At 49.8% G+C, this 25262-nt stretch overlaps 1 protein-coding gene across 2 annotated transcripts in view; it reads right to left on the bottom strand.

Moving 5' to 3' along the window:
- DNAH3 (dynein axonemal heavy chain 3) overlaps positions 1 to 25262 on the bottom strand; it is a 487274-nt gene that overhangs the window by 122116 nt on the left and 339896 nt on the right. For both annotated transcript variants that reach the window (XM_073647962.1, XM_073647963.1), the window contains exons 40-41: positions 22116 to 22352; positions 19579 to 19682 (exon numbers count right to left, since the gene is read on the bottom strand). In XM_073647962.1, the coding sequence (XP_073504063.1) occupies positions 19579 to 19682; positions 22116 to 22352 (341 nt within the window). The remainder of the gene's footprint in view (positions 1 to 19578; positions 19683 to 22115; positions 22353 to 25262) is intronic.

The raw sequence follows: 25262 nt of genomic DNA, 5'->3' as shown, positions 1-25262 counted from the left end.
GCTACTATACAGCTTGCAGGCTCTGTTCTGAAGCTGCTACTATACAGTTTGCAGGCGCTGTTCTGAAGCTGCTACTATACAGTTTGCAGGCTCTGTTCTGAAGCTGCTACTATACAGTTTGCAGGCTCTGTTCTGAAGCTGCTACTATACAGTTTGCAGGCGCTGTTCTGAAGCTGCTACTATACAGCTTGCAGGCGCTGTTCTTAAGCTGCTACTTTACAGCTTGCAGGCGCTGTTCTGAAGCTGCTACTACACAACTTGCAGGCGCTGTTCTGAAGCTGTTACTACACAGCTTGCAGGCGCTGTTCTGAAGCTGTTACTACACAGCTTGCAGGCGCTGATCTGAAGCTGCTACTACACAGCTTGCAGGCGCTGATCTGAAGCTGTTACTACACAACTTGCAGGCGCTGATCTGAAGCTGTTACTACACAGCTTGCAGGCGCTGATCTGAAGCTGCTACTATACAGCTTGCAGGCTCTGTTCTGAAGCTGTTACTACACAGCTTGCAGGCGCTGTTCTGAAGCTGCTACTATACAGCTTGCAGGCGCTGTTCTGAAGCAGTTACTACACATCTTGCAGGCGCTGTTCTGAAGCTGCTACTACACAGCTTGCAGGCGCTGTTCTGAAGCTGCTACTATACAGCTTGCAGGCGCTGTTCTGAAGCTGTTACTACACAACTTGCAGGCGCTGTTCTGAAGCTGTTACTACACAACTTGCAGGCGCTGATCTGAAGCTGTTACTACACAACTTGCAGGCGCTGTTCTGAAGCGGCTACTATACAGCTTGCAGGCGCTGTTCTGAAGCGGCTACTATACAGCTTGCAGGCGCTGTTCTGAAGCGGCTACTATACAGCTTGCAGGTGCTGTTCTGAAGCTGTTACTACACTGCTTGCAGGCGCTGATCTGAAGCTGTTACTACACAGCTCGCAGGCGCTGATCTGAAGCTGTTACTACACAACTTGCAGGCGCTGATCTGAAGCTGTTACTACACAGCTTGCAGGCGCTGTTCTGAAGCTGTTACTACACAACTTGCAGGCGCTGTTCTGAAGCGGCTACTATACAGCTTGCAGGCGCTGTTCTGAAGCGGCTACTATACAGCTTGCAGGCGCTGTTCTGAAGCGGCTACTATACAGCTTGCAGGCGCTGTTCTGAAGCTGCTACTATACAGCTTGCAGGCGCTGTTCTGAAGCTGCTACTACACAGCTTGCAGGCGCTGTTCTGAAGCTGCTACTATACAGTTTGCAGGCGCTGTTCTGAAGCAGCTACTACACAACTTGCAGGCTCTGTTCTGAAGCTGCTACTATACAGCTTGCAGGCGCTGTTCTGAAGCGGCTACTATACAGCTTGCAGGCTCTGTTCTGAAGCTGTTACTATACAGCTTGCAGGCGCTGTTCTGAAGCTGCTACTATACAGCTTGCAGGCGCTGTTCTGAAGCTGTTACTATACAGTTTGCAGGCGCTGATCTGAAGCTGTTACTACACAACTTGCAGGTGCTGTTCTGAAGCTGTTACTACACAGCTTGCAGGCGCTGTTCTGAAGCTGTTACTACACAACTTGCAGGTGCTGTTCTGAAGCTGTTACTACACAACTTGCAGGTGCTGTTCTGAAGCTGTTACTACACAGCTTGCAGGCGCTGATCTGAAGCTGTCACTACACAACTTGCAGGTGCTGTTCTGAAGCTGTTACTACACAGCTTGCAGGCGCTGTTCTGAAGCTGTTACTACACAACTTGCAGGTGCTGTTCTGAAGCTGTTACTACACAGCTTGCAGGCGCTGTTCTGAAGCTGTTACTACACAACTTGCAGGTGCTGATCTGAAGCTGTCACTACACAACTTGCAGGCTCTGTTCTGAAGCTGTTACTACACAGCTTGCAGGCGCTGTTCTCAAGCTGCTACTATACAGCTTGCAGGCGCTGTTCTGAAGCTGTTACTACACAACTTGCAGGCGCTGTTCTGAAGCTGCTACTATACAGCTTGCAGGCGCTGTTCTGAAGCTGTTACTACACAACTTGCAGGCGCTGTTCTGAAGCGGCTACTACACAACTTGCAGGCGCTGTTCTGACGCTGTTACTACACAGCTTGCAGGCGCTGATCTGAAGCTGCTACTACACAGCTTGCAGGCGCTGTTCTGAAGCTGCTACTATACAGCTTGCAGGCGCTGTTCTGAAGCTGTTACTACACAGCTTGCAGGCGCTGTTCTGAAGCTGCTACTACACAGCTTGCAGGCGCTGTTCTGAAGCTGCTACTACACAGCTTGCAGGCGCTGTTCTGACGCTGTTACTACACAGCTTGCAGACGCTGTTCTGAAGCTGCTACTACACAGCTTGCAGGCGCTGTTCTGAAGCTGCTACTATACAGCTTGCAGGCGCTGTTCTGAAGCTGTTACTACACAACTTGCAGGCGCTGTTCTGAAGCGGCTACTACACAACTTGCAGGCGCTGTTCTGACGCTGTTACTACACAGCTTGCAGGCGCTGATCTGACGCTGTTACTACACAACTTGCAGGTGCTGTTCTGAAACTGCTACTACACAGCTTGCAGGCGCTGTTCTGACGCTGTTACTACACAGCTTGCAGGTGCTGTTCTGAAGCTGCTACTACACAGATTGCAGGCGCTGTTCTGACGCTGTTACTACACAGCTTGCAGGCGCTGTTCTGAAGCTGCTACTACACAGCTTGCAGGCTCTGTTCTGACGCTGTTACTACACAACTTGCAGGTGCTGTTCTGAAGCTGCTACTACACAGCTTGCAGGCGCTGTTCTGACGCTGTTACTACACAGCTTGCAGGCGCTGTTCTGAAGCTGCTACTACACAGCTTGCAGGCGCTGTTCTGACGCTGTTACTACACAACTTGCAGGCGCTGTTCTGAAGCTGCTACTACACAACTTGCAGGCGCTGTTCTGAAGCTGCTACTACACAGCTTGCAGGCGCTGTTCTGAAGCTGCTACTACACAACTTGCAGGTGCTGTTCTGAAGCTGCTACTACACAGCTTGCAGGCGCTGTTCTGAAGCTGCTACTACACAACTTGCAGGTGCTGTTCTGAAGCTGCTACTATACAGCTTGCAGGCGCTGTTCTGAAGCTGTTACTACACAGCTTGCAGGCGCTGTTCTGAAGCTGCTACTACACAACTTGCAGGCGCTGTTCTGAAGCTGCTACTACACAACTTGCAGGTGCTGTTGTGAAGCTGCTACTATACAGCTTGCAGGCGCTGTTCTGAAGCTGCTACTACACAACTTGCAGGTGCTGTTCTGAAGCTGTTACTACACAGCTTGCAGGCGCTGTTCTGAAGCTGCTACTACACAACTTGCAGGCGCTGTTCTGAAGCTGCTACTACACAACTTGCAGGCGCTGTTCTGAAGCTGCTACTATACAGCTTGCAGGCGCTGTTCTGAAGCTGTTACTACACAGCTTGCAGGCGCTGTTCTGAAGCTGCTACTACACAGCTTGCAGGCGCTGTTCTGAAGCTGCTACTACACAACTTGCAGGCGCTGTTCTGAAGCTGCTACTATACAGCTTGCAGGTGCTGTTCTGAAGCTGTTACTACACAACTTGCAGGCGCTGTTCTGAAGCTGCTACTATACAGCTTGCAGGCGCTGTTCTGAAGCTGTTACTACACAGCTTGCAGGCGCTGTTCTGAAGCTGCTACTACACAACTTGCAGGCGCTGTTCTGAAGCTGCTACTATACAGCTTGCAGGTGCTGTTCTGAAGCTGCTACTACACAACTTGCAGGCGCTGTTCTGAAGCTGCTACTATACAGCTTGCAGGCGCTGTTCTGAAGCTGTTACTACACAGCTTGCAGGCGCTGATCTGAAGCTGTTACTACACAGCTTGCAGGCGCTGATCTGAAGCTGTTACTAAACAACTTGCAGGCGCTGTTCTGAAGCGGCTACTACACAGCTTGCAGGCGCTGATCTGAAGCTGTTACTACACAACTCGCAGGCGCTGATCTGAAGCTGTTACTACACAGCTTGCAGGCGCTGTTCTGAAGCTGCTACTACACAGCTTGCAGGCGCTGTTCTGAAGCTGCTACTACACAACTTGCAGGCGCTGTTCTGAAGCTGCTACTATACAGCTCGCAGGCGCTGATCTGAAGCTGTTACTACACAACTTGCAGGCGCTGTTCTGAAGCTGCTACTACACAGATTGCAGGCGCTGATCTGAAGCTGTTACTACACAACTCGCAGGCGCTGATCTGAAGCTGTTACTACACAGCTTGCAGGCTCTGTTCTGAAGCTGTTACTACACAACTTGCAGGCGCTGTTCTGAAGCGGCTACTATACAGTTTGCAGGCGCTGTTCTGAAGCTGTTACTACACAACTTGCAGGCGCTGTTCTGAAGCGGCTACTATACAGTTTGCAGGCGCTGTTCTGAAGCTGCAACTATACAGTTTGCAGGCGCTGTTCTGAAGCTGCTACTATACAGTTTGCAGGCGCTGTTCTGAAGCTGCTACTATACAGTTTGCAGGCGCTGTTCTGAAGCTGCTACTACACAGTTTGCAGGCGCTGTTCTGAAGCTGCTACTATACAGTTTGCAGGCGCTGTTCTGAAGCTGTTACTACACAACTTGCAGGCGCTGTTCTGAAGCGGCTACTATACAGCTTGCAGGCGCTGTTCTGAAGCTGTTACTACACAGCTTGCAGGCGCTGATCTGAAGCTGTTACTACACAGCTCGCAGGCGCTGATCTGAAGCTGTTACTACACAACTTGCAGGCGCTGATCTGAAGCTGTTACTACACAGCTTGCAGGCGCTGTTCTGAAGCTGTTACTACACAACTTGCAGGCGCTGTTCTGAAGCGGCTACTATACAGCTTGTAGGCGCTGTTCTGAAGCGGCTACTATACAGCTTGTAGGCGCTGTTCTGAAGCGGCTACTATACAGCTTGCAGGCGCTGTTCTGAAGCGGCTACTATACAGCTTGCAGGCGCTGTTCTGAAGCTGCTACTATACAGCTTGCAGGCGCTGTTCTGAAGCTGCTACTACACAGCTTGCAGGCGCTGTTCTGAAGCTGCTACTATACAGTTTGCAGGCGCTGTTCTGAAGCAGCTACTACACAACTTGCAGGCTCTGTTCTGAAGCTGCTACTATACAGCTTGCAGGCGCTGTTCTGAAGCGGCTACTATACAGCTTGCAGGCGCTGTTCTGAAGCTGCTACTATACAGTTTGCAGGCGCTGTTCTGAAGCTGCTACTACACAACTTGCAGGCTCTGTTCTGAAGCTGCTACTATACAGCTTGCAGGCGCTGATCTGAAGCTGTTACTACACAGCTTGCCGGCGCTGTTCTGAAGCTGTCACTACACAACTTGCAGGTGCTGTTCTGAAGCTGTTATTACACAGCTTGCAGGCGCTGTTCTGAAGCTGTTACTACACAGCTTGCAGGCGCTGATCTGAAGCTGCTACTATACAGCTTACAGGCTCTGTTCTGAAGCTGTTACTACACAGCTTGCAGGCGCTGTTCTGAAGCTGCTACTATACAACTTGCAGGCGCTGTTCTGAAGCTGCTACTACACAGCTTGCAGGCGCTGTTCTGAAGCTGCTACTATACAGCTTGCAGGTGCTGTTCTGAAGCTGTTACTACACAACTTGCAGGCGCTGTTCTGAAGCGGCTACTATACAGCTTGCAGGCGCTGTTCTGAAGCGGCTACTATACAGCTTGCAGGCGCTGTTCTGAAGCTGTTACTACACAACTTGCAGGTGTTGTTCTGAAGCTGCTACTATACAGCTTGCAGGCGCTGTTCTGAAGCTGCTACTACACAACTTGCAGGCGCTGTTCTGACGCTGTTACTACACAGCTTGCAGGCGCTGTTCTGAAGCTGCTACTATACAGCTTGCAGGCGCTGATCTGAAGCTGTTACTACACAACTTGCAGGCGCTGTTCTGACGCTGTTACTACACAGCTTGCAGGCGCTGTTCTGACGTTGTTACTACACAACTTGCAGGTGCTGTTCTGAAGCTGCTACTACACAGCTTGCAGGCGCTGTTCTGACGCTGTTACTACACAGCTTGCAGGCGCTGTTCTGAAGCTGCTACTATACAGCTTGCAGGCGCTGTTCTGAAGCTGCTACTACACAGCTTGCAGGCGCTGTTCTGAAGCTGCTACTATACAGTTTGCAGGCGCTGTTCTGAAGCAGCTACTACACAACTTGCAGGCGCTGTTCTGAAGCTGCTACTATACAGTTTGCAGGCGCTGTTCTGAAGCTGTTACTACACAACTTGCAGGCTCTGTTCTGAAGCTGCTACTATACAGCTTGCATGCGCTGTTCTGAAGCGGCTACTATACAGCTTGCAGGCGCTGTTCTGAAGCTGCTACTATACAGTTTGCAGGCGCTGTTCTGAAGCTGCTACTACACAACTTGCAGGCTCTGTTCTGAAGCTGTTACTATACAGCTTGCAGGCGCTGTTCTGAAGCTGTTACTACACAGCTTGCAGGCGCTGATCTGAAGCTGCTACTACACAACTTGCAGGCGCTGATCTGAAGCTGTTACTACACAGCTTGCAGGCGCTGATCTGAAGCTGTTACTACACAGCTTGCAGGCGCTGATCTGAAGCTGTTACTACACAGCTTGCAGGCGCTGATCTGAAGCTGCTACTACACAGCTTGCAGGCGCTGATCTGAAGCTGTTACTACACAGCTTGCAGGCGCTGATCTGAAGCTGCTACTATACAGCTTGCAGGCTCTGTTCTGAAGCTGTTACTACACAGATTGCAGGCGCTGTTCTGAAGCTGCTACTATACAGCTTGCAGGCGCTGTTCTGAAGCAGTTACTACACATCTTGCAGGCGCTGTTCTGAAGCTGCTACTACACAGCTTGCAGGCGCTGTTCTGAAGCTGCTACTATACAGCTTGCAGGCGCTGTTCTGAAGCTGTTACTACACAACTTGCAGGCGCTGTTCTGAAGCTGTTACTACACAACTTGCAGGCGCTGATCTGAAGCTGTTACTACACAACTTGCAGGCGCTGTTCTGAAGCGGCTACTATACAGCTTGCAGGCGCTGTTCTGAAGCGGCTACTATACAGCTTGCAGGCGCTGTTCTGAAGCGGCTACTATACAGCTTGCAGGTGCTGTTCTGAAGCTGTTACTACACTGCTTGCAGGCGCTGATCTGAAGCTGTTACTACACAGCTCGCAGGCGCTGATCTGAAGCTGTTACTACACAACTTGCAGGCGCTGATCTGAAGCTGTTACTACACAGCTTGCAGGCGCTGTTCTGAAGCTGTTACTACACAACTTGCAGGCGCTGTTCTGAAGCGGCTACTATACAGCTTGCAGGCGCTGTTCTGAAGCGGCTACTATACAGCTTGCAGGCGCTGTTCTGAAGCGGCTACTATACAGCTTGCAGGCGCTGTTCTGAAGCTGCTACTATACAGCTTGCAGGCGCTGTTCTGAAGCTGCTACTACACAGCTTGCAGGCGCTGTTCTGAAGCTGCTACTATACAGTTTGCAGGCGCTGTTCTGAAGCAGCTACTACACAACTTGCAGGCTCTGTTCTGAAGCTGCTACTATACAGCTTGCAGGCGCTGTTCTGAAGCGGCTACTATACAGCTTGCAGGCTCTGTTCTGAAGCTGTTACTATACAGCTTGCAGGCGCTGTTCTGAAGCTGCTACTATACAGCTTGCAGGCGCTGTTCTGAAGCTGTTACTATACAGCTTGCAGGCGCTGATCTGAAGCTGTTACTACACAACTTGCAGGTGCTGTTCTGAAGCTGTTACTACACAGCTTGCAGGCGCTGTTCTGAAGCTGTTACTACACAACTTGCAGGTGCTGTTCTGAAGCTGTTACTACACAACTTGCAGGTGCTGTTCTGAAGCTGTTACTACACAGCTTGCAGGCGCTGTTCTGAAGCTGTTACTACACAACTTGCAGGTGCTGTTCTGAAGCTGTTACTACACAGCTTGCAGGCGCTGTTCTGAAGCTGTTACTACACAACTTGCAGGTGCTGATCTGAAGCTGTCACTACACAACTTGCAGGTGCTGTTCTGAAGCTGTTACTACACAGCTTGCAGGCGCTGATCTGAAGCTGCTACTATACAGCTTGCAGGCTCTGTTCTGAAGCTGTTACTACACAGCTTGCAGGCGCTGTTCTGAAGCTGCTACTATACAGCTTGCAGGCGCTGTTCTGAAGCTGTTACTACACAACTTGCAGGCGCTGTTCTGAAGCTGCTACTACACAGCTTGCAGGCGCTGTTCTGAAGCTGCTACTATACAGCTTGCAGGCGCTGTTCTGAAGCTGTTACTACACAACTTGCAGGCGCTGTTCTGAAGCGGCTACTATACAACTTGCAGGCGCTGTTCTGACGCTGTTACTACACAGCTTGCAGGCGCTGATCTGACGCTGTTACTACACAACTTGCAGGTGCTGTTCTGAAGCTGCTACTACACAGCTTGCAGGCGCTGTTCTGACGCTGTTACTACACAGCTTGCAGGTGCTGTTCTGAAGCTGCTACTACACAGATTGCAGGCGCTGTTCTGACGCTGTTACTACACAGCTTGCAGGCGCTGTTCTGAAGCTGCTACTACACAGCTTGCAGGCTCTGTTCTGACGCTGTTACTACACAACTTGCAGGTGCTGTTCTGAAGCTGCTACTACACAGCTTGCAGGCGCTGTTCTGACGCTGTTACTACACAGCTTGCAGGCGCTGTTCTGAAGCTGCTACTACACAGCTTGCAGGCGCTGTTCTGACGCTGTTACTACACAACTTGCAGGCGCTGTTCTGAAGCTGCTACTACACAACTTGCAGGCGCTGTTCTGAAGCTGCTACTACACAGCTTGCAGGCGCTGTTCTGAAGCTGCTACTACACAACTTGCAGGTGCTGTTCTGAAGCTGCTACTACACAGCTTGCAGGCGCTGTTCTGAAGCTGCTACTACACAACTTGCAGGTGCTGTTCTGAAGCTGCTACTATACAGCTTGCAGGCGCTGTTCTGAAGCTGTTACTACACAGCTTGCAGGCGCTGTTCTGAAGCTGCTACTACACAACTTGCAGGCGCTGTTCTGAAGCTGCTACTACACAACTTGCAGGTGCTGTTCTGAAGCTGCTACTATACAGCTTGCAGGCGCTGTTCTGAAGCTGCTACTACACAACTTGCAGGTGCTGTTCTGAAGCTGTTACTACACAGCTTGCAGGCGCTGTTCTGAAGCTGCTACTACACAACTTGCAGGCGCTGTTCTGAAGCTGCTACTACACAACTTGCAGGCGCTGTTCTGAAGCTGCTACTATACAGCTTGCAGGCGCTGTTCTGAAGCTGTTACTACACAGCTTGCAGGCGCTGTTCTGAAGCTGCTACTACACAGCTTGCAGGCGCTGTTCTGAAGCTGCTACTACACAACTTGCAGGCGCTGTTCTGAAGCTGCTACTATACAGCTTGCAGGTGCTGTTCTGAAGCTGTTACTACACAACTTGCAGGCGCTGTTCTGAAGCTGCTACTATACAGCTTGCAGGCGCTGTTCTGAAGCTGTTACTACACAACTTGCAGGCGCTGTTCTGAAGCTGCTACTATACAGCTTGCAGGCGCTGTTCTGAAGCTGCTACTACACAACTTGCAGGCGCTGTTCTGAAGCTGCTGCTATACAGCTTGCAGGTGCTGTTCTGAAGCTGCTACTACACAACTTGCAGGCGCTGTTCTGAAGCTGCTACTATACAGCTTGCAGGCGCTGTTCTGAAGCTGTTACTACACAGCTTGCAGGCGCTGATCTGAAGCTGTTACTACACAGCTTGCAGGCGCTGATCTGAAGCTGTTACTAAACAACTTGCAGGCGCTGTTCTGAAGCGGCTACTACACAGCTTGCAGGCGCTGATCTGAAGCTGTTACTACACAACTCGCAGGCGCTGATCTGAAGCTGTTACTACACAGCTTGCAGGCGCTGTTCTGAAGCTGCTACTACACAACTTGCAGGCGCTGTTCTGAAGCTGCTACTACACAACTTGCAGGCGCTGTTCTGAAGCTGCTACTATACAGCTCGCAGGCGCTGATCTGAAGCTGTTACTACACAACTTGCAGGTGCTGTTCTGAAGCTGCTACTACACAGCTTGCAGGCGCTGATCTGAAGCTGTTACTACACAGCTTGCAGGCGCTGATCTGAAGCTGTTACTAAACAACTTGCAGGCGCTGTTCTGAAGCGGCTACTACACAGCTTGCAGGCGCTGATCTGAAGCTGTTACTACACAACTCGCAGGCGCTGATCTGAAGCTGTTACTACACAGCTTGCAGGCGCTGTTCTGAAGCTGTTACTACACAACTTGCAGGTGCTGTTCTGAAGCTGCTACTACACAGCTTGCAGGCGCTGTTCTGACGCTGTTACTACACAGCTTGCAGGCTCTGTTCTGAAGCTGCTACTATACAGTTTGCAGGCGCTGTTCTGAAGCTGCTACTATACAGTTTGCAGGCTCTGTTCTGAAGCTGCTACTATACAGTTTGCAGGCTCTGTTCTGAAGCTGCTACTATACAGTTTGCAGGCGCTGTTCTGAAGCTGCTACTATACAGCTTGCAGGCGCTGTTCTTAAGCTGCTACTTTACAGCTTGCAGGCGCTGTTCTGAAGCTGCTACTACACAACTTGCAGGCGCTGTTCTGAAGCTGTTACTACACAGCTTGCAGGCGCTGTTCTGAAGCTGTTACTACACAGCTTGCAGGCGCTGATCTGAAGCTGCTACTACACAACTTGCAGGCGCTGATCTGAAGCTGTTACTACACAGCTTGCAGGCGCTGATCTGAAGCTGTTACTACACAGCTTTCAGGCGCTGATCTGAAGCTGTTACTACACAGCTTGCAGGCGCTGATCTGAAGCTGCTACTACAAAGCTTGCAGGCGCTGATCTGAAGCTGTTACTACACAGCTTGCAGGCGCTGATCTGAAGCTGCTACTATACAGCTTGCAGGCTCTGTTCTGAAGCTGTTACTACACAGCTTGCAGGCGCTGTTCTGAAGCTGCTACTATACAGCTTGCAGGCGCTGTTCTGAAGCAGTTACTACACATCTTGCAGGCGCTGTTCTGAAGCTGCTACTACACAGCTTGCAGGCGCTGTTCTGAAGCTGCTACTATACAGCTTGCAGGCGCTGTTCTGAAGCTGTTACTACACAACTTGCAGGCGCTGTTCTGAAGCTGTTACTACACAACTTGCAGGCGCTGATCTGAAGCTGTTACTACACAACTTGCAGGCGCTGTTCTGAAGCGGCTACTATACAGCTTGCAGGCGCTGTTCTGAAGCGGCTACTATACAGCTTGCAGGCGCTGTTCTGAAGCGGCTACTGTACAGCTTGCAGGTGCTGTTCTGAAGCTGTTACTACACTGCTTGCAGGCGCTGATCTGAAGCTGTTACTACACAGCTCGCAGGCGCTGATCTGAAGCTGTTACTACACAACTTGCAGGCGCTGATCTGAAGCTGTTACTACACAGCTTGCAGGCGCTGTTCTGAAGCTGTTACTACACAACTTGCAGGCGCTGTTCTGAAGCGGCTACTATACAGCTTGCAGGCGCTGTTCTGAAGCGGCTACTATACAGCTTGCAGGCGCTGTTCTGAAGCGGCTACTATACAGCTTGCAGGCGCTGTTCTGAAGCTGCTACTATACAGCTTGCAGGCGCTGTTCTGAAGCTGCTACTACACAGCTTGCAGGCGCTGTTCTGAAGCTGCTACTATACAGTTTGCAGGCGCTGTTCTGAAGCAGCTACTACACAACTTGCAGGCTCTGTTCTGAAGCTGCTACTATACAGCTTGCAGGCGCTGTTCTGAAGCGGCTACTATACAGCTTGCAGGCTCTGTTCTGAAGCTGTTACTATACAGCATGCAGGCGCTGTTCTGAAGCTGCTACTATACAGCTTGCAGGCGCTGTTCTGAAGCTGTTACTATACAGCTTGCAGGCGCTGATCTGAAGCTGTTACTACACAACTTGCAGGTGCTGTTCTGAAGCTGTTACTACACAGCTTGCAGGCGCTGTTCTGAAGCTGTTACTACACAACTTGCAGGTGCTGTTCTGAAGCTGTTACTACACAACTTGCAGGTGCTGTTCTGAAGCTGTTACTACACAGCTTGCAGGCGCTGTTCTGAAGCTGTTACTACACAACTTGCAGGTGCTGTTCTGAAGCTGTTACTACACAGCTTGCAGGCGCTGTTCTGAAGCTGTTACTACACAACTTGCAGGTGCTGATCTGAAGCTGTCACTACACAACTTGCAGGTGCTGTTCTGAAGCTGTTACTACACAGCTTGCAGGCGCTGATCTGAAGCTGCTACTATACAGCTTGCAGGCTCTGTTCTGAAGCTGTTACTACACAGCTTGCAGGCGCTGTTCTGAAGCTGCTACTATACAGCTTGCAGGCGCTGTTCTGAAGCTGTTACTACACAACTTGCAGGCGCTGTTCTGAAGCGGCTACTATACAACTTGCAGGCGCTGTTCTGACGCTGTTACTACACAGCTTGCAGGCGCTGATCTGACGCTGTTACTACACAACTTGCAGGTGCTGTTCTGAAGCTGCTACTACACAGCTTGCAGGCGCTGTTCTGACGCTGTTACTACACAGCTTGCAGGTGCTGTTCTGAAGCTGCTACTACACAGATTGCAGGCGCTGTTCTGACGCTGTTACTACACAGCTTGCAGGCGCTGTTCTGAAGCTGCTACTACACAGCTTGCAGGCTCTGTTCTGACGCTGTTACTACACAACTTGCAGGTGCTGTTCTGAAGCTGCTACTACACAGCTTGCAGGCGCTGTTCTGACGCTGTTACTACACAGCTTGCAGGCGCTGTTCTGAAGCTGCTACTACACAGCTTGCAGGCGCTGTTCTGACGCTGTTACTACACAACTTGCAGGCGCTGTTCTGAAGCTGCTACTACACAACTTGCAGGCGCTGTTCTGAAGCTGCTACTACACAGCTTGCAGGCGCTGTTCTGAAGCTGCTACTACACAACTTGCAGGTGCTGTTCTGAAGCTGCTACTACACAGCTTGCAGGCGCTGTTCTGAAGCTGCTACTACACAACTTGCAGGTGCTGTTCTGAAGCTGCTACTATACAGCTTGCAGGCGCTGTTCTGAAGCTGTTACTACACAGCTTGCAGGCGCTGTTCTGAAGCTGCTACTACACAACTTGCAGGCGCTGTTCTGAAGCTGCTACTACACAACTTGCAGGTGCTGTTCTGAAGCTGCTACTATACAGCTTGCAGGCGCTGTTCTGAAGCTGCTACTACACAACTTGCAGGTGCTGTTCTGAAGCTGTTACTACACAGCTTGCAGGCGCTGTTCTGAAGCTGCTACTACACAACTTGCAGGCGCTGTTCTGAAGCTGCTACTACACAACTTGCAGGCGCTGTTCTGAAGCTGCTACTATACAGCTTGCAGGCGCTGTTCTGAAGCTGTTACTACACAGCTTGCAGGCGCTGTTCTGAAGCTGCTACTACACAGCTTGCAGGCGCTGTTCTGAAGCTGCTACTACACAACTTGCAGGCGCTGTTCTGAAGCTGCTACTATACAGCTTGCAGGTGCTGTTCTGAAGCTGTTACTACACAACTTGCAGGCGCTGTTCTGAAGCTGCTACTATACAGCTTGCAGGCGCTGTTCTGAAGCTGTTACTACACAACTTGCAGGCGCTGTTCTGAAGCTGCTACTATACAGCTTGCAGGCGCTGTTCTGAAGCTGCTACTACACAACTTGCAGGCGCTGTTCTCAAGCTGCTGCTATACAGCTTGCAGGTGCTGTTCTGAAGCTGCTACTACACAACTTGCAGGCGCTGTTCTGAAGCTGCTACTATACAGCTTGCAGGCGCTGTTCTGAAGCTGTTACTACACAGCTTGCAGGCGCTGATCTGAAGCTGTTACTACACAGCTTGCAGGCGCTGATCTGAAGCTGTTACTAAACAACTTGCAGGCGCTGTTCTGAAGCGGCTACTACACAGCTTGCAGGCGCTGATCTGAAGCTGTTACTACACAACTCGCAGGCGCTGATCTGAAGCTGTTACTACACAGCTTGCAGGCGCTGTTCTGAAGCTGCTACTACACAACTTGCAGGCGCTGTTCTGAAGCTGCTACTACAAAACTTGCAGGCGCTGTTCTGAAGCTGCTACTATACAGCTCGCAGGCGCTGATCTGAAGCTGTTACTACACAACTTGCAGGTGCTGTTCTGAAGCTGCTACTACACAGCTTGCAGGCGCTGTTCTGACGCTGTTACTACACAGCTTGCAGGCGCTGTTCTGAAGCTGCTACTACACAGCTTGCAGGCTCTGTTCTGACGCTGTTACTACACAACTTGCAGGTGCTGTTCTGAAGCTGCTACTACACAGCTTGCAGGCGCTGTTCTGACGCTGTTACTACACAGCTTGCAAGCGCTGTTCTGAAGCTGCTACTACACAGCTTGCAGGCGCTGTTCTGACGCTGTTACTACACAACTTGCAGGCGCTGTTCTGAAGCTGCTACTACACAACTTGCAGGCGCTGTTCTGAAGCTGCTACTACACAGCTTGCAGGCGCTGTTCTGAAGCTGCTACTACACAGCTTGCAGGCTCTGTTCTGACGCTGTTACTACACAACTTGCAGGTGCTGTTCTGAATCTGCTACTACACAGCTTGCAGGCGCTGTTCTGACGCTGTTACTACACAGCTTGCAGGCGCTGTTCTGAAGCTGCTACTACACAGCTTGCAGGCGCTGTTCTGACGCTGTTACTACACAACTTGCAGGCGCTGTTTTGAAGCTGCTACTACACAACTTGCAGGCGCTGTTCTGAAGCTGCTACTACACAGCTTGCAGGCGCTGTTCTGAAGCTGCTACTACACAACTTGCAGGTGCTGTTCTGAAGCTGCTACTACACAGCTTGCAGGCGCTGTTCTGAAGCTGCTACTACACAACTTGCAGGTGCTGTTCTGAAGCTGCTACTATACAGCTTGCAGGCGCTGTTCTGAAGCTGTTACTACACAGCTTGCAGGCGCTGTTCTGAAGCTGCTACTACACAACTTGCAGGCGCTGTTCTGAAGCTGCTACTACACAACTTGCAGGTGCTGTTCTGAAGCTGCTACTATACAGCTTGCAGGCGCTGTTCTGAAGCTGCTACTACACAACTTGCAGGTGCTGTTCTGAAGCTGTTACTACACAGCTTGCAGGCGCTGTTCTGAAGCTGCTACTACACAACTTGCAGGCGCTGTTCTGAAGCTGCTACTACACAACTTGCAGGCGCTGTTCTGAAGCTGCTACTATACAGCTTGCAGGCGCTGTTCTGAAGCTGTTACTACACAGCTTGCAGGCGCTGTTCTGAAGCTGCTACTACACAGCTTGCAGGCGCTGTTCTGAAGCTGCTACTACACAACTTGCAGGCGCTGTTCTGAAGCTGCTACTATACAGCTTGCAGGTGCTGTTCTGAAGCTGTTACTACACAACTTGCAGGCGCTGTTCTGAAGCTGCTACTATACAGCTTGCAGGCGCTGTTCTGAAGCTGTTACTACACAACTTGCAGGCGCTGTTCTGAAGCTGCTACTATACAGCTTGCAGGCGCTGTTCTGAAGCTGCTACTACACAACTTGCAGGCGCTGTTCTGAAGCTGCTGCTTTACAGCTTGCAGGTGCTGTTCTGAAGCTGCTACTACACAACTTGCAGGCGCTGTTCTGAAGCTGCTACTATACAGCTTGCAGGCGCTGTTCTGAAGCTGTTACTACACAGCTTGCAGGCGCTGATCTGAAGCTGTTACTACACAGCTTGCAGGCGCTGATCTGAAGCTGTTACTAAACAACTTGCAGGCGCTGTTCTGAAGCGGCTACTACACAGCTTGCAGGCGCTGATCTGAAGCTGTTACTACACAACTCGCAGGCGCTGATCTGAAGCTGTTACTACACAGCTTGCAGGCGCTGTTCTGAAGCTGCTACTACACAACTTGCAGGCGCTGTTCTGAAGCTGCTACTACACAACTTGCAGGCGCTGTTCTGAAGCTGCTACTATACAGCTCGCAGGCGCTGATCTGAAGCTGTTACTACACAACTTGCAGGTGCTGTTCTGAAGCTGCTACTACACAGCTTGCAGGCGCTGTTCTGACGCTGTTACTACACAGCTTGCAGGCGCTGTTCTGAAGCTGCTACTACACAGCTTGCAGGCTCTGTTCTGACGCTGTTACTACACAACTTGCAGGTGCTGTTCTGAAGCTGCTACTACACAGCTTGCAGGCGCTGTTCTGACGCTGTTACTACACAGCTTGCAAGCGCTGTTCTGAAGCTGCTACTACACAGCTTGCAGGCGCTGTTCTGACGCTGTTACTACACAACTTGCAGGCGCTGTTCTGAAGCTGCTACTACACAACTTGCAGGCGCTGTTCTGAAGCTGCTACTACACAGCTTGCAGGCGCTGTTCTGAAGCTGCTACTACACAGCTTGCAGGCTCTGTTCTGACGCTGTTACTACACAACTTGCAGGTGCTGTTCTGAATCTGCTACTACACAGCTTGCAGGCGCTGTTCTGACGCTGTTACTACACAGCTTGCAGGCGCTGTTCTGAAGCTGCTACTACACAGCTTGCAGGCGCTGTTCTGACGCTGTTACTACACAACTTGCAGGCGCTGTTCTGAAGCTGCTACTACACAACTTGCAGGCGCTGTTCTGAAGCTGCTACTACACAGCTTGCAGGCGCTGTTCTGAAGCTGCTACTACACAACTTGCAGGTGCTGTTCTGAAGCTGCTACTACACAGCTTGCAGGCGCTGTTCTGAAGCTGCTACTACACAACTTGCAGGTGCTGTTCTGAAGCTGCTACTATACAGCTTGCAGGCGCTGTTCTGAAGCTGTTACTACACAGCTTGCAGGCGCTGTTCTGAAGCTGCTACTACACAACTTGCAGGCGCTGTTCTGAAGCTGCTACTACACAACTTGCAGGTGCTGTTCTGAAGCTGCTACTATACAGCTTGCAGGCGCTGTTCTGAAGCTGCTACTACACAACTTGCAGGTGCTGTTCTGAAGCTGTTACTACACAGCTTGCAGGCGCTGTTCTGAAGCTGCTACTACACAACTTGCAGGCGCTGTTCTGAAGCTGCTACTACACAACTTGCAGGCGCTGTTCTGAAGCTGCTACTATACAGCTTGCAGGCGCTGTTCTGAAGCTGTTACTACACAGCTTGCAGGCGCTGTTCTGAAGCTGCTACTACACAGCTTGCAGGCGCTGTTCTGAAGCTGCTACTACACAACTTGCAGGCGCTGTTCTGAAGCTGCTACTATACAGCTTGCAGGTGCTGTTCTGAAGCTGTTACTACACAACTTGCAGGCGCTGTTCTGAAGCTGCTACTATACAGCTTGCAGGCGCTGTTCTGAAGCTGTTACTACACAACTTGCAGGCGCTGTTCTGAAGCTGCTACTATACAGCTTGCAGGCGCTGTTCTGAAGCTGCTACTACACAACTTGCAGGCGCTGTTCTGAAGCTGCTGCTTTACAGCTTGCAGGTGCTGTTCTGAAGCTGCTACTACACAACTTGCAGGCGCTGTTCTGAAGCTGCTACTATACAGCTTGCAGGCGCTGTTCTGAAGCTGTTACTACACAGCTTGCAGGCGCTGATCTGAAGCTGTTACTACACAGCTTGCAGGCGCTGATCTGAAGCTGTTACTAAACAACTTGCAGGCGCTGTTCTGAAGCGGCTACTACACAGCTTGCAGGCGCTGATCTGAAGCTGTTACTACACAACTCGCAGGCGCTGATCTGAAGCTGTTACTACACAGCTTGCAGGCGCTGTTCTGAAGCTGCTACTACACAACTTGCAGGCGCTGTTCTGAAGCTGCTACTACACAACTTGCAGGCGCTGTTCTGAAGCTGCTACTATACAGCTCGCAGGCGCTGATCTGAAGCTGTTACTACACAACTTGCAGGTGCTGTTCTGAAGCTGCTACTACACAGCTTGCAGGCGCTGTTCTGACGCTGTTACTACACAGCTTGCAGGCGCTGTTCTGAAGCTGCTACTACACAGCTTGCAGGCTCTGTTCTGACGCTGTTACTACACAACTTGCAGGTGCTGTTCTGAAGCTGCTACTACACAGCTTGCAGGCGCTGTTCTGACGCTGTTACTACACAGCTTGCAAGCGCTGTTCTGAAGCTGCTACTACACAGCTTGCAGGCGCTGTTCTGACGCTGTTACTACACAACTTGCAGGCGCTGTTCTGAAGCTGCTACTACACAACTTGCAGGCGCTGTTCTGAAGCTGCTACTACACAGCTTGCAGGCGCTGTTCTGAAGCTGCTACTACACAACTTGCAGGTGCTGTTCTGAAGCTGCTACTACACAGCTTGCAGGCGCTGTTCTGAAGCTGCTACTACACAACTTGCAGGTGCTGTTCTGAAGCTGCTACTATACAGCTTGCAGGCGCTGTTCTGAAGCTGTTACTACACAGCTTGCAGGCGCTGTTCTGAAGCTGCTACTACACAACTTGCAGGCGCTGTTCTGAAGCTGCTACTACACAACTTGCAGGTGCTGTTCTGAAGCTGCTACTATACAGCTTGCAGGCGCTGTTCTGAAGCTGTTACTACACAGGTTGCAGGCGCTGTTCTGAAGCTGCTACTACACAGCTTGCAGGCGCTGTTCTGAAGCTGCTACTACACAACTTGCAGGCGCTGTTCTGAAGCTGCTACTATACAGCTTGCAGGTGCTGTTCTGAAGCTGTTACTACACAACTTGCAGGCGCTGTTCTGAAGCTGCTACTATACAGCTTGCAGGCGCTGTTCTGAAGCTGTTACTACACAGCTTGCAGGCGCTGTTCTGAAGCTGCTACTACACAACTTGCAGGCGCTGTTCTGAAGCTGCTACTATACAGCTTGCAGGCGCTGTTCTGAAGCTGTTACTACACAGCTTGCAGGCGCTGATCTGAAGCTTTTACTACACAGCTTGCAGGCGCTGATCTGAAGCTGTTACTACACAACTTGCAGGCGCTGTTCTGAAGCGGCTACTACACAGCTTGCAGGCGCTGATCTGAAGCTGTTACTACACAACTCGCAGGCGCTGATCTGAAGCTGTTACTACACAACTTGCAGGCGCTGTTCTGAAGCGGCTACTACACAGCTTGCATGCGCTGTTCTGAAGCTGCTACTACACAGATTGCAGGCGCTGTTCTGAAGCTGCTACTATACAGCTCGCAGGCGCTGATCTGAAGCTGTTACTACACAACTTGCAGGAGCTGTTCTGAAGCTGTTACTACACAGCTTGCAGGCGCTGTTCTGAAGCTGTTACTACACAACTTGCAGGCGCTGTTCTGAAGCGGCTACTATACAGTTTGCAGGCGCTGTTCTGAAGCTGTTACTACACAACTTGCAGGCGCTGTTCTGAAGCGGCTACTATACAGTTTGCAGGCGCTGTTCTGAAGCTGCTACTATACAGTTTGCAGGCTCTGTTCTGAAGCTGCTACTATAGAGCTTGCAGGCGCTGTTCTGAAGCTGCTACTATACAGTTTGCAGGCGCTGTTCTGAAGCTGTCACTACACAACTTGCAGGCGCTGTTCTGAAGCTGTCACTACACAACTTGCAGGCGCTGTTCTGAAGCTGTCACTACACAACTTGCAGGCGCTGTTCTGAAGCTGTCCTGATCGCTGCTCCTTTTTATCACATACAAGATGATGCATTAATCTTGGCATCTGTAATAAGGTGCAGTTATATTTTTACCTTTGCGGTAGGAGAAATTGTTATTTCCTCTTTGGTAATATAATCAGTCCATGTATTCCACTGTCCGCTGGAATGTTTGTGGAAATAAAAGTCATACACGGTTCCTGTGAATCAGAAGGATAATTAACTGCATACCTTTATATAGCGTCCTATAGTGTTATAAAACTGCAATATTTTGTGGGCATTCATTAAAAGTGCATTGGGAGCGTAAGAGAGTCAGTGATCCCTGGGTGCAGGTACCACTAAATAATGCTTGTGCCCAGATGGATTTGGAAACCTTCCAACCCTTTTTTGCTACATTTTTATAAGCAGGTACAGGGAATATGTCAACGGGTTTTTGGAATGTAATACAAGAGCAGCATAATGCAGGGGCAGAGACCCTGATTCCAGAAATGCACTACATACTGGGCTGCTTCCTGCAGTTTCAATAAAATCAGTGTATTATCAGCTGGAGATTGTCACTAGAGGACTAGTTGTCCTGTGCCATCTAGTCCATTTTCTCTGTATAACCCCGCCTCCACCACTGGATTGGCAGCTTTCTGCCTATACACAGAGCAGCCGATCAGTGATGTGGGCGGGGTTGTACAGGGCTCAGCATTCAGAGAAATGCTTGATGTGCAGCAGAGAAAACAGTAATTTTCTCCAAATGACAGCAAGTGACTCAATAAATGACACATCACTGGAATCAGGGTCTCTGTTCCAACATCACACTGCTCTCAGATTACATAGTTTAAAACTTGGTGAGAGATTCCCCTTAAGTTTCAGATTTGATCATCATGACACCAGACCATGTACAGCAAGCAGGAATTTGTAATGTTATTTTTTCTTTAAGGCTCGGGCTACATGTGTCACACAACAGCAATTCTCAGACTAGTTACCACCCAAAAATCTGTGCAACTTGTCTGTGACTCGCGTGACTATTTTAAAGTTGTAATTTTGTTGCAAAAAAAAAACCCAAACAGTCAAATTGTGGAAAAGTTGCATTGAAGTCAATTTTATTTAAAGCAAAATCTAAAATAGTCACGAGACCGCACAAGTAGCACAGATTGTTATGGAGGGGACTTGTCTGAAAATAAGACTTGCAACAGAAAATCCAACACATTTAGTAACATTTTCAACTCTGTGTTGCAGTCACGGTATGTCGCAGGTCACAATGTGACACCATAAAAATTCATTAAATGTAAAGACACTGTGTAACCCTAGCCTAAAACAGCATAAAACGCATCAAATTTATATTAAAAACAGCACCGAAATTGGCATGTGCGAACGCAGGCTTAAAAGCGTTTTCCATCCTTAGTCAATGTTGCTATGTTCACTTGTGTCCATACATGACCATGTGGTCTCTTTCTTTTTTTACTATTCGATTGATTAGTTTACAGCAGTGGTCGTCAACTCTGGTCTTCAAGAGCCACTAACAGGTCATGTTTTCAGGATTTCCTTAGTATTTCACAGGTGATTGAATTCTTGCCCGTCCATGTGATGGAATTATCACCTGGGAAATACTAAGGAAAGCCTAAAAACGTGACCTGTTGGTGGCTCTTGAGGACCAGAGTTGGTAAACACTGGTTTACACCATAGTCTCCAACTCTCCCAGAACATCCGAGAGGCTTCTGGAAAAGGGGGACACCAAATGGACTCCCAGCAGCATCAGCAGGGAACTGACAAAACTTCATGAAACCTCCCAAAATCAGCGATTCTACAAGTGTCTTTGAGTTGCGGCGTCTCGTGGAGGCAGTGACTGAGGCTTAGAGAAATGGTAAGTGAGGTGTGGCTACAACCAAAAGTTTCCAAAGGCTTGCCCATTTCCTGGAGGCCACTGTCACGATTCCTCCTATCTGAGTGTCTGGACGCAGTGAATGACAGTTCTGCCATCCAATCTAGGACAGGGGCGTGCTGAGCTGTCAGTATGGTGATGGACAGCCCAGCCGTCCAATCAGATCCTGGGGGGTGCTGAGATGCCTGCGTCTGGAGTGACAGCTTAGCTGTCCAATCAGGACCAGGGTGTGTCAGGGCTTCCTCCATGTGTCTCCTGTTCATAGTAATTACCTGGCTATTTAGCCAGCTCTCTGCCTTTGATAGATTTGCTCATAAGGTGTTTGCTTGTTCTGTGCTCCTAGTCTGGTATTCTGATCTTTGGTGCTTGACCTTGAAATTGTCTTGACCATCCGTTTGCCTAGCCCTTTTGTCGTTATCCGCTACCTTCTTGGAATATTGACCTCGGACTGCTTCCAGACTATGCCTTCATCTCACCCCTCTGTCTAGGACGTAGTCTCTTGGCCTTTGACCTCAGACCTCTTGACTACCCAGCCTTACAGCATATCCGTGAGTAGTGACAAGCGTCATAGCCACCCTGCTAAAGTTGGCAAGCTTGGTTTGCACTAATTGTACAACGACATGACAAATCTCTGTTATTTTAGCCACAATAAAATAATTTAATGCTTCTATCATATTTTGTAATTGCCCCTATAGTACTTGTCCAGTGATATTCATTCTATATATAAATGTATAATATCACTTTCCCCAAACATGAAGACTACCTCGCTCAGGAAACACATTGTTTTTTGTTAATTTAACACTTTTGGGTCGGGGGTGCTGGTCGTCCATCCCCATTAGTAGGTTGCGGTAGAAAACATCAAACTTCCTTCTACTGTCTCCATTTATGGTTCCTCCAATAGTCCAAACCAAAGCAAAGAGGAAAAGTCCTTGTAACCACAGTGTTATCTGCTGGCTGGACAGGGGCTCTCTGCCCTCCTCTTCAGACCGGATTACGTCATCTGCAACAGAAAAAGAAGAACATATAGGGCCCAATTCAGTATTGCATTTTTATCTAGTTTTTGGTATTTTTAGCCTGTTTATACACCAAATTCTTCTTTTAATTTGCACCTTTTTGCAGTCTATTTTACAAGTATTTGCCTGTTTTTGTATTTTTTTTTTTTATGTTCACCATTTTGGCTGGGGTTTGGGTTTTCAGATGTTTTTCGGCTGAATCATCATTTGTAATTATTAAAAAATTGCAAAATGATTGTGCTAATGTACTCCAGCCGCCTCTGGAAAATTTTTACGTGAGATGAATTTTTGGCGCAAATGTTTTGATATTTTAGCAGATCGCAAAATTTTTTGCTCTAAAAAGGTGCAAAAAAAACGTAAGACAAAAATACACAGCATAGCTTATAAACCACGTGCATCATTTTGAAGAACTTCAAGGAACACTACAAGACAAAATAAAAGAAAAAAGTCACTTCAAGAAAGCCACAATGGATGAATCGGGCCCATAGTGTTACACTAAAATGAGCGAAACTTTGTAAAGTTGAAGATTTGGGAGACATAAAGCAACCATAGTGTAAACCTACCCATCGACTAGCTTCTGCGTCATTAATCCTATCTCTTGTGCGGGCTTATTGACAGTCGGCAGCACATCCTCTCGTGTGAAATGGGGATGTGCTGCCAACAATAATGTAAATTGTACAACAGGAGAGTGGACTGAATGATTAATCTACTGCATTTAATGATACAAAATATAAATACCCCTACTGCTGTATCTGTAAAGATGGCCATAGACATGAGTTATCGTTTGGCCAAACAACTTTCTCTCCTGACCTCTTCATTCATATCATAGCTTGACCGAGCACTCGTGTTTCTGACGCGCCCCTGGGCCTGTGTCGCGCTGCGTTGCGCACGCGGGAGCTTACCCGGAGCCGGATCAGATGGGGGTAGTAGTCTCGTGGCGGTGACCCGGTCCGTGCCCAGGGAGTCAAACTGGACGGCAGTGTTCTTAATAGTAGATGTTGGACGACTACGCCACCCGTTGAATGCAGCTATGGAGCTGCCGCTGCGGGGCAGACCGCTGAGGCCGGTGGAAGGATGGTGCAGCGTGGATGGTATAACCCCCAACGGGAGGGGTATGGCCTCAGGGCAGCAGATGTGGATGATGGGGGTAGCAGGAACCACTCGGAGACGGTACGGTGTAGTTCAGGGTCTTTACTGGTGACAACGATAGACCCTCCCGGAGTACTGGCTAGCGATTGGGGCCTGGTCAGTCCTTGAGCAGATGGGATCTCCCCTGGCCAGGCGGAGTTGTAGGCCTCCCAAACTGACTGTACTCTTCTGGCTACCTTGCTAGAAGCGGGTATAAGTAGCCCACGTCCCTGAGTGTACCGTGTGGTGCTCACCCGTATGGCCGGTGACTCGGGGCCTTCTAGTAGCTTCCGCTCCACGACGGCGGTGCTGGTCCCATGCGTGTGACCGTGCCTTCGGGCTTCTTGGCCAGAGGACCTGAAATCCCCTGCCTGACGGATTCTGCTGCTGGGTAGGAGTTAGTCCCCACAGCCTCGGACTCCGGGTCCGGTAAGAAATCTTCTCAGTCAGGGCGAGCTCTGCAGCTGCCAGCCCCTGATTCGAAGTAGTATTGCTCCCACTGAGCTTCTGCTGTTTCTTCCTATGACTGTTCTTGTCTCTACTCTCCTTGACTGACTAACCCTGCTTCAGCCCCGGGTTTATATAGGGGAAGTTCTTCCCCTCCCAAGACTGGGCAGGAGGTGTGGCATGCACAGGATCCCTGGCCAAGAGACCTCCCACCTGCTCCCAGACATAACATTGCTTGTTACTGTGGAAACCAGACCCCTGGGGTGCCACATTCCCCCCTAGTGAAATTTAATACTCCGGGACTAAACATTTTTTTTAGAAAAACATAACAAGATATAACAACAACAATACAATAAAGAAACACATAAAGGTGGTCACGGCAGGTCCGTAACCGGGTGCAGTCTTTGAAGAAACAAAGGTGTCCATTTCACCAAAACAGGGAGACGTAACCAGGTAGGAGTCTGTCCTACCCCGAGTCCTTAACAGTCTCTAGTCCATCCTGGGTTACGCTCCAACTAATTGTACAAGGATTCCCGGTAGATCCACCAAGGATTCCTAAAAATAACTAGAAACACAAAATTATACACAAGCAATAATACACAGGTAAACATAAATAAAACAATTTATACACTTTAAATCCTCCAGCGTGCGGGTAACTGGCCTCTAGTGGCTCTAGTGGACCTACGGAGCTGACTGTCTGGCCCCGAACTACAGGGTGTAGGAGCTGTCAAGGGTAAACTGGGCAGCTGTCTACGAGTTCCCTGGCTCACTAGGGATATGGCAGGCTCACTGCAAGCAGAGGATTGATCCTCCTGGTCTGCGGGTGTGGGGTCTTCTGCCTCCTGGACCGGCTGTTCTTCCAGCTCTACCCGTTGCTCCGTAGGTACTTGGGATGACGGTTGGAGGAAGGTGAGTACGGGCACCACAACTGCACCATTGACTTGAGTCCAAGACCAAGGGAAGTCCCCGAGCACAGTACTAACCATATCTTCCCTTTCCTCTACGGGTCGATGGTCTTCTTGTTCCTCTTCAGGGTTCCTCAGTTGTTCGGGACACTTCTTCAGGTGGTCCCGGGATACAATGGCTGTGGTTTCCCCTCCGTCTTTACTGATGGTGCAGACCTTCGGGTTCTCGTGGCTTGAGGGCAGTACGGTGTACGGGTCCTTCTCCCACTGGTCGTCCAACTTGTGGAGCCGTCTTTTCCTCTTTAAGACCTGCTCTCCGGGTACCAGGGGAACGGCGGGAGCGTATTGGTTGTAAGTTTTCTCTTGTCTTTCCCTAGCCTGACAGAGACTTCGCTCCACGCTCTCCTGTACTTTCCG

The sequence above is a fragment of the Phyllobates terribilis genome, unplaced genomic scaffold (assembly GCF_046119375.1).
Source record: "Phyllobates terribilis strain yellow unplaced genomic scaffold, ASM4611937v1 Scaffold_9__5_contigs__length_417890890, whole genome shotgun sequence".
In the NCBI taxonomy this organism is placed as follows: Eukaryota; Metazoa; Chordata; class Amphibia; order Anura; family Dendrobatidae; genus Phyllobates; species Phyllobates terribilis.
The sequence above is the reverse complement of the archived record's forward strand: the minus strand, read 5'-3'. Positions and strand labels throughout refer to the sequence as shown.